The sequence below is a fragment of the Barbus barbus genome (genome assembly GCF_936440315.1).
Source record: "Barbus barbus genome assembly, chromosome: 35".
Taxonomy (NCBI): domain Eukaryota; kingdom Metazoa; phylum Chordata; class Actinopteri; order Cypriniformes; family Cyprinidae; genus Barbus; species Barbus barbus.
Window position 1 is genome coordinate 9,084,224 of NC_136763.1, and position 9,884 is coordinate 9,094,107.

Here is a 9,884-nt window from a genome sequence, read left to right on the forward strand (position 1 = left end):
AATTGACTGATGAATCAAATAAGAAAAGAGAGTCTTAGGTCATAATTATCGATAGATTTGATTGGCTCATTTACTTGCTGGTTTGAGGCATCTGATATGCCTAAATTGAACACACAAGCACACTTCATACCTCAAATGTGATTTTATGTTCCCTCCACAGGAAGACCATAAAGGTTAAAATTCTTGACCATGAGGAGTATGACAAGCATGCAAACTTCTTCATAGAGCTGCAGGAACCAGAATGGAGGAGGAGGGGATGGACAGGTGAAAGATAGTAAAGAAACAAGCCTTTTTCTGTCTCTGCAGCTGCCTTTATTCTGGCTTCTGTCTTTCCCTTCCTCCGCTCCTCCTTCAAAGCTGATCCTCTACTGTCGTTCTACTGTTGCAGTAATGCCGCTTTCTTCCTGTTTGCTGCTCAATTTCAGTGGATTTATCTTCCATGTTCCCTCCTGGCCAAAGGTTAAGAGCTTTCTCAGAGAGTAGGCATAACTGGCTGACTTTTAATGTGAGGATTCTGGCCATTACTAAAGCTGTTGGTCCTTCAGGCCAGGATGGGGCAAGGACAATTGGAAGCATAATGAGCAGCACATACTTGGGTTTCTTGCCAAATTCCATGAGCCTATGAGATTTCATATTTTATTCTGACAGAAAAAGATTGATTCAGCAATTTTTCAAATTTCAGATTTTTTCAAATCAATTTTTCAATGTTTTAGGGCTGTCAGTTGAATAAAAATGCTCAGTAATTCATCTAATTAACCACAATGAATCCCCTAAATTAAGATAATTTAAGACATTGTGGCAGTCATATATATTTTGTTGATATTTATGTTTGTTTTATCTTAGTCCATTTATCTTAATCCAGTTAGTCAAGTTTATCAATCTGTTGAAGTGAAATGTTATTTTAAAACATTAAAGTTGAACTTTATGAAGTGGAATTGCTCTATTAGTTGGAAAACTACAATATTTTAACTTTTAAGTATAGGTCAGGGGACATTTATTACATTGCTATTGTTATTTATTAATTAATTAAACCAAATGAATATGTTCAATTGTAATGTTCAAAAGTTTGGTGTCAGTATGATTTTTTTTAAAGAATGTACTTTTAAGAAAAGTAAGAAAGTAAGAACAATTGTTGCACAAGATATATTTCAAATAAATGCTTTTCTTTTGAACTTTCTATTAATCAAAGAATCCTGGGAAAACGCATCAAAGATAAGCAGCACAACTGTTTACAACACTGATGATAAGAAATGATCAGAATGATTTCTGAAGGATCATGTGACACTGAAGACTTCAGTAATGACTGCTGAAAATGCAGCTTTGCTATCATTTACATTTTAGAATATAATGACATTTTAAATTGTATTAATATTTCTATATTTAGTGTATTTTGTATTCAATCAAATGCACGCTTGGTGAGCATAAGAGACTTCTTCATAAAAAACACTGAAAATATTTCACTGACCCCAAACTTTTCTATGTATAGCGAACATAATGGAGTATAATGTAGTTTGTATTCAGAACTCCCCTGTTTCTCAGTGTTGATGATTTCTGATGAATTCACAGTCAGACTTTCTCTAAGCCCCAGTCCCACCGGGAGTCATCTATATTTAGCAACACAAATTTCTTGCACACCAACCCTATCTGTGTTACTCTGTTGGCTCATTCATAATAATTTTACTCTGTCTTTATCTCCGTTTCTTCATTACTTTTCTTTTTTTGTCCTGTCTCTTCTTCATTTGTCTACATCAGCTATGTTGCTGCATGAATGTGGTAAGCTGTCTCTTTTTTCGCTGCTCTTTATTTCTGTAAATCACTTCAAATGTTCAGCTCATCACATGAGGATGCAGATGATTATTTGTGAATATGTACAAGCTCTTTGTTCAAATTTAATCAAACATTAAATGCTGATTAGATGCTGATAAGATCACCCACCAATCTCGTTCCCTTTTCACTCTCCATGCTGGTTAATATTATTTTGGTGCTGGTGAAACAGCATAGCCAACAATCAAATTATGCTAACATGCATTTACACATTAATTTGGGCCTATACCAACATCATTTTCTATCCTTATTAAAATCTGTAAAACATGAAATGAACAAAGAGTGAGTTCATTTTTGCTGTGTTTTTATGATTTTAGGTGGATTCGTGAAGACAGGTACAGTAATGTTTCACTGGAAATGCTCGGCTAACTCATTACAAGCTACTTAAGCTAACTTTCTTCGCTAACCAAGCGAATGAATTCTGAGTCATAGATTTAATATTTTTGATGATAATCTTTTCTTTGATAGATAAGAAGCTTTATGGTAAGAGTTTAAATGTTACTTTTCACCTAGCTGAAGACTAAATATAACATCGGGTGTGTTTAGTAACTGTTTGCTTGATGATGAGCCGGAGTCTTTGTGTGTCACACTGTGTAAATTAGAGGCTTGGTGTGTTTGCTTGATAGGCTCATTTACTCAAATAGGTCCAGAGACAGATACTAAGTGTCTAATTTGCTTTGATTTCTTTCCTGTTACGCAACTTTCACAGCAAAAATACTTGACATGACCAGTTAAGTAGGGATTTGATTTTGCTTGTCATGGCTGTGTCTGAAAATAGTGACTACATTGCTATTTTGTTGGTATAAATTGATTCATAAATGGGGGGGGAAATACACTGAATCAAAATTTAGTATAATTTATTCATATTTAATTAAATAAGCATTATTATGAATTATAATAATAATTTTTGACAAATAATAATAAATTTTTCTCCACCGTTTCCAAAAAACTACAATGCTTGTTTCTTAGTGGGTAAAAAATGTTTACTGTATCAAGATATATATATATATATATAAAACTGTACTATAAATTATTATATATTTTTTAATAAAAATATATTATTATAAATAATAATTTTATTTAATAAATAACTCATAATAAAATCATTTTATAGTTTCTGACTGTTTGAAAATATTGACTACAATGCTTTTTTCTCTCTAGAAATGTAATTTGAAATTTAAATTGATTATAAATTGATTATACATTTTGTATTTTTATAATTAGTAAATCATTTTAAATTCTAAATGTAATTTTCTTTTTATAACCACTCTATCAGACACTTATTTTTTCTTTTTTTTTTTATTCTTATGGTCAATTCACACTGCATCGGCAAACTGCTACAGACACTTCATCAGGTTTTGTCTGATCAGGGTGTTACCCCTGTCCTTTGGGAGCTTGTTTTGGCTGATTGAACACTGAGAAGTTATGCACTATAATCTGGTTATCTACGTTTGAGAAGTGATGCACTATAATCTGGTTATCTACGTTGGTCGGCATCTGTCAGTGCAGTGTGAATTGGCCGGTACAAATCGCCAAACTAACAAACAAACACACTTTCTTTATAATTACCATTATTTTTAAGGTTTCAGACACAGACCATATCTCTAATAGCAAATAAACATGTTAACTTCAATTTCTGAAACTAACTTGCCTGTGTACTCAATTAAAACATTATTACGGTCTAATTTTCAAGTTGTATTCAAAGCACTAAGTTAAGATTTATTTCTGTTGCAGTGCCCTGAACCTGCTAGACTATGCTGATTGTTTTGAAATGCCACATTTGCTGCACGCCACAAAGTTTCACAAAGACATTGTGTGATGGGCAACAACACCCACTGTCACCTATCCAGTAACCGTCATTAGCATTGCTCCCAAAGGCAAATGGGCTGATTCCTAATGAAAATGCATAGCTCGTTTGCCTTAAGCTAACGTGTCAGTGCTTTCGTAACTGTCTTGTCAAACTCGCTCAACTGTGACGGCACGCACATTGATTTTCCCAAAAACATTTACACTTTGAATACTGTGTCCAAGGAGTGTCTGTTGCTGAAAAATGTAATCACTGAGAGAACAGTGTGTACTAAAATGAGCAGATGCCAGGTAGAAGAATTTAATGAATTCTGTTCAGGCAAAGGTGTGGTTGATTTTACATACTAGAAGTTGACATCATGTGGTGTCATAAAACTACAGTTTGCTAATAATTATTACATCATCAGAGTGTTCGTTACCTTAATTATAGCCTATAAGACTTATTTCACCTTTTTATGACATTTTTAAAAGTATAGGCCTACAAATATTCCATTTAACCTCATTACTTTTTGATATATTTCATTATAATATGTAATTATTTCATTAAATGACTTCATTAATTCTGTTTATTATACTTTTTATATATACAAAATATAATATATCAAAGAGGCAATTCGTATTTGCACTGTTCTTTCAAGTGATAATTAAAATTTTGTCATCTGCTTCATAAAAATGTATTAGTTGTGCAGCATCATAGATAGGCTAAATCTGCGTAGATCTGTTAGCATCTGTGCTAACACTGTTCAGTGAATGTGTTTGGGCTCATCAGGCAGGGATGTGTACCGGAAAGTGCAGGGTAGAGACAAACCAATCCCCTCCACCATTATCAGCGTCACAGGTATCCACTTCCTCTCCTCTTCCTCCATTTCTCTTTCTTTTCCTTAATTCATTTTCCTTTTGTCACTATAAACGTGTGATCTCATATGGTGTGTGCATGTTTGAGCCAATTAACCCAACATCTTGTTTCATAAAGTGATTGTGAGGTAGTAAACAGATAATAGATCATCAGCTCATTAGTGTAACATGCAAGAGCTATAGTATTTACTTCACAGGTTTGGAAGATGTTGAATGCTAAATGCATGCATTTAATCATGTGAAAAATGTTTTTAATCAATGCAACATGCTGATAGACTTGGTGTGGAACTGTTTTATTGTGTTATCCTAAAGGTATGGCCCAGTAGTGCACGATCCAATGAAATCTCCACAACACAACAAACTTTCCACAACACAATGGAAACAAATCGCAACACAACAAATTAGTCCTATGCATTGTGTTGTGGCGATTTTGTTGTGTTGTGCAGTACTGGGCCACATATTGTAAAGAAATAGTTTACCCAACAAGTAGAAAAATGTCATCCTAATGCATTTCTGACTTTTTCTTCTCAACCATAGTCCCCCCCATTCACTTTCCTTGTATGGAAATCAGAAGCTTGGACATTCTGATCTTCTTTTGGATTTCACAGAAGAAAGAAAATAATAGTGGGCTGGAGCAACTTGGGAGTGACAGCACTTTCTATTTTGGGCGAACTGTTCCTTTAAATATTTTTTATCAATGATCCATTCAATGATGATGTAATGATGATGTAATTTTAAACCTTGCAAAAGGTCCACATCTTCAAACTTGTTTCTAAGTCCAGATTGACAGCATCGCATTCTCACGCGTGTCAACAAGTATAGCATAGCTCACGTTGCAGATGTTATGGCTTTTTTTATACCCTGCAAATGATATAATCGTACAAGTGTACATGTTTGTTCACTGGAAATGTGTAGCGTCATGTGAGTGAGCCAATTGTTTTACAATGCATTTATAAATTTCATGAAAGACTCCCTGCTACTTACCATCTCTTTGGGTTTTTTTCCCCATCAAATTTTCTGTTCCTCTCTTGCTTTGTCTGTCTCTCTCAGAGGACGGGGAAGAAGAGACCCTTTCTAAGAAAGAGAAGGATGAGAGGCGTATTGCTGAAATGGGTCGCCCGACACTGGGTGAACATGTCAAACTCGAAGTAATCATTGAGGAGTCCTATGAGTTTAAGGTACCTTTTCTGCTCATGAAGAATCTGTCATGAAAAATGCATTCAGACACCCATCTATGTTCACACAGGCATTTACTTTGAGGTCGAGCGATGGCATTTGAAGCATGAATGAGGGCTTAGAAGCCCTTGAAGGACAGAGCATCTGGACATGAGCGATGCTATCCTGTCCTGCTGAAGTAGCCGCAGCTGGAGACCATTCTACCTTTAATTGCTTTTCAGATACAGCAGACATGGGCAGAGCTATTACCGCAACCTTTCAGACTGCCTGTCACTTTATACATGTTAACAATGTCCACTTTCCATCTCTAATTCACCTCTTCGGTTCTCTCCTGCACTGCTTCTGTGCATCAGAGGGGTTATTAGTTTTCATCATGTCTGTCAGATTAATTTGCTCGGCCTCAAAGCGAAATGATTTCCTCGCATCCAAAAGATTTGATTGAATTGCACAGAATTATGATGTTCTGCTGGTGTAATACTCACTACAACCTTAATAATCGAAAGGCGATGCCATCCAGACAAATCAGTTTCTGGGCTGTTATGAATACGATTTTGGATTCTGGCTGGCAGGTTTCTCGCTGGCTGCACTACAGGAAACAATACACTTTATTGGAAATCTTTTTACTAATCTGAAAAATCTGTTTTTTTTTTTGATTTTTTGTTTTTTTCTCCTTGAATGCACTTTATGCTGTTACTTTGTGATATCTTAAAGAAATATCTGAAATGAACAGACAAAATGGAAATTCTTGAAATGAAAAAAACAAAATAAAAATAATAATAATTTCAAATTCCAAAAGCCATTTTCATTTTCACTTTTTGGAATCCCTTTCATTGTACGCTAAGAACTAGTGGCAAGTTTTTCCGTTTGCGTTTCATGTAAAGCCCGAGACACACTGCACGATTTTCGGCTGTCCCAGACGAAAGATTGGCATCGTGAAACAATCGTGGCGAATCAGAAATCTGGGACAGCCGAAAATCGTGTGTCTCGGGCTTAAGAAAGTCAGTCATACAGGTTTTGGGCTGACATGAGGTGATGGACTTTATTTATTAAACCGGTAACACTTTACCATGTTTTGTTTACATTCGGTAATGTAGTAACTAACAAAAACTAACAATGAGATTTTTTTTCCGTTAACAAAATGTTAATGTTAACAAATTACATTAAAAAAAAAGTATACATAAATGTTGAAATTAACATTACCTAAGAAATAATAAATGAGGTAGAAGTATTATTAATTGGTAGTTCATGTTTACATGGTTAACCAATGTTAGCAAATGAGCCTTTGTAAAGCATTAAATGTTTTACATTTTGTTATCATAGTTGTAATGATGTTAACCCCTTCCAGAGCACAGTCGACAAACTCATAAAGAAAACCAACTTGGCCCTTTTGGTTGGTACTAACAGCTGGAGAGACCAGTTTGTAGAGGCCATCACTGTCAGCTCAGGTGAGTCACTGAGAAAATGCTGTCATTTTTTTCCATTAAGTGCCTACATACTGTAAACACAATCCTCTGCAGACTTGACATGACAGATTCGACAGTTGGAAAGCTAGAAAACACGGCTATTTTGCTGTTTCATCTCTGAAAGGCATGTTGTAATTGCTGCTCAATCACTGTGCTAATTTGGCCACGTCTTTAATTAGCGCACCATTGCAATTTAAAATGTGTTGGTTGCTGAATGCCTGCTTGTAGCCAGACTGAAGTGCAATTAAATGTTTCATCAAATCTACAGAGTGTCAATCATAGCAGTGCCGGAGAGAGAAGATAATCATAATTGGCTTTTTTTCTCACAAGCAGACAGCTCTCAGTATAAATTTGGAGTTTCCAAGAACCTGTTTATCTCAGTATTGAGTAGGAAACAAAATAATACTGTTGCATTCATAATGTCTTAATATCAGTCTACATAATCCTGAATATTTTCCCTCCTTTCTCTGTCATAAAATCTTTTTTTTTACATTTATAATTCTATTTTTGCATAAATTAAAAAAAAAAATGTTTTCTTTGTTTTTAAATATATTATTTTATGATGTGTTATTTATTTATTTTTAACATATTTATTATTATTTATAATTTTTCAAGAATATATAATTTAATATTATATACACTACAATTGTTTTTGCCGAATGTTAATTTTAGTTGTGCAATAATTGTGATTTTGAAGAGCAACTCTGTCTTTTACAGGGAAAATAGCAACAAAAAGACATTTGTGTGTTTCTTATGGGTTTGTTTTTTACTCAGAATTCTTCTGCCATCAGTCAAGCTCACTACGAGCATAACCAAATACAAGCCATGCCATTCTCATCTCTAAAATGTCAAGGCCTTTTGCTTTCACCCTCCATCCACATGGTTTTTGAAGTGTCTTTCGTCATAAAGCACAGCATATTAATAAGGAATGTGTCGACACAAAGCTCTGTGACTCTGTGTCTTTTGCCACACACACACACACACACACATATGCAGTCAAGCACATACACAAGCACTCATTCTGACAGGCTTGACTGAAGCTGACAGAGCTTGTTAGTACAGCCTGAGCCAAGAGGAGAGAGGGAGGAAGATCATAATCTGAATTCCTGGGGAATATTTCTCATAAGTAGACATTAGGTGGTTTATAGAAGGCTGACTTACTCAGCAGCGCTCCAGTTGTGAACCAAAATGAACTTCCTTTGTTATGATGGCACTGTATTATGTAAAAGAATCATTGATCTTTTTTCCCCGTTAAAGACTGCGTTGCTCTCACACCTAAATTCATGCACACTTAAAACTTAACATTTGATGAAAATATTTAATGTATATGGTGTGGATAACCTGTAATTGTAAATATTATACATTAAAGAACTATGTGCGATATTGTATTAAAATACTGTGAATAATTAAATAATTAACTAATAAATACTTTTTAACAAGTATATTTTTATTTAAAAAAATACAAATATTTTATAAATGTAAATATAGAAATATGAATGTATATATGTAAAATAAATGTAAATATAGAATTAGACATTTGAATTAATTAAAATTCATTACCTATTATTAAACATTAAATGAACACTAATAATAATATGAATAATTAAGCAAATAATATTACAAATTAGAAATACAAATTATGTAAATGTTTACATAATTTATGAATACATAGAATATATGTAAGTTGCCATTTTAAAATAATTTTTATTATTTTGAAAAATCAATTAAAGTAACTTATAATGTTTTTTTTTTTTGTTTTTTTTACCAAAGCCAGTGGAAATGTTGACACAGCGTTTGGTAATGTGTCTAATAATGCCCTTTACATTCACAATATAGCACCGCCTTTTATTGTTCCAACCTTTATTGTTCAAATAGAAACCTGGCATTCACCTGCCAAGGTTTTTTTTTTTTTTTTTGCTTGAAATAAATCTTTTAATTTCTGAATGTTTAAATATAAGATGTTTTAATTAGTGTGATATTTGGTGAAACAGAGATGATACTGAGCATCATTCTGCGGCTCTGCCTCTGATTTATTAGATTTGATTGGTGTCAGCCATTCTGTGTAACAGTTTTATGCTTACCACACACTGATGTTCCCTGGAGTAAGAGGACAGCCTGTCTCTTCACAGGAAACAAACAAACAATCCATAATTCAAATCTTCTCTCCTTTTTTCTTCTCCTCCTAAGGGGATGATGATGATGATGAGTGTGGGGAAGAAAAGATGCCATCTTGCTTCGATTACGTCATGCACTTCCTGACTGTGTTCTGGAAGGTTCTGTTTGCGTTCGTGCCGCCCACTGATTACTGGAATGGCTGGGCATGTTTCATTGTGTCAATCATCATGATTGGCGTCCTCACTGCGTTCATTGGAGACCTGGCATCCCATTTTGGATGCACTATTGGCCTGAAAGACTCTGTAACTGCGGTTGTGTTTGTAGCGCTGGGAACCTCTGTGCCAGGTACTTGAAAACATATTTAAGTCACATTTCACCCCCAAATAAAATTAAAATAATATAAATTTAATTCAAGAAAAATTAAAACCTGTTTCCTTTTTTTGGACCATTAAGGTGTTTCAATATAACTTTTATTAATCAAACATGCATTATAATTATTGAAAGTGACATATATTACAGTTACAATAATTGTAATAATTGTACAACAAAGTTGTATTTCAAATAAATGCTGTTCTTTTGAGAACATCGTGATCTGTTCATCAAAGAATCCTAAAAAAGTTTTCAATGTTGCTACTAATAAGAAAT

The 9,884-nt window shown here is 34.0% G+C and overlaps 1 protein-coding gene across 7 annotated transcripts in view; it reads left to right on the forward strand.

Annotated features, from left to right (window-relative positions):
- LOC306854633 (sodium/calcium exchanger 1-like) overlaps nt 1-9,884 on the forward strand; it is a 43,310-nt gene that overhangs the window by 30,478 nt on the left and 2,948 nt on the right. For 3 of the 7 annotated variants that reach the window (XM_079392806.1, XM_079392807.1, XM_079392804.1), the window contains 5 exons: nt 2,257-2,307; nt 4,400-4,468; nt 5,536-5,663; nt 7,007-7,106; nt 9,312-9,584. In XM_079392806.1, the coding sequence (XP_079248932.1) occupies nt 2,257-2,307; nt 4,400-4,468; nt 5,536-5,663; nt 7,007-7,106; nt 9,312-9,584 (621 nt within the window). Of the gene's footprint in view, nt 1-160; nt 265-1,752; nt 1,774-2,141; nt 2,160-2,256; nt 2,308-2,480; nt 2,555-4,399; nt 4,469-5,535; nt 5,664-7,006; nt 7,107-9,311; nt 9,585-9,884 lie in introns of all 7 variants that reach the window. The other 4 variants (XM_079392808.1, XM_079392809.1, XM_079392810.1 and 1 more) reach the window with 3 other exon arrangements.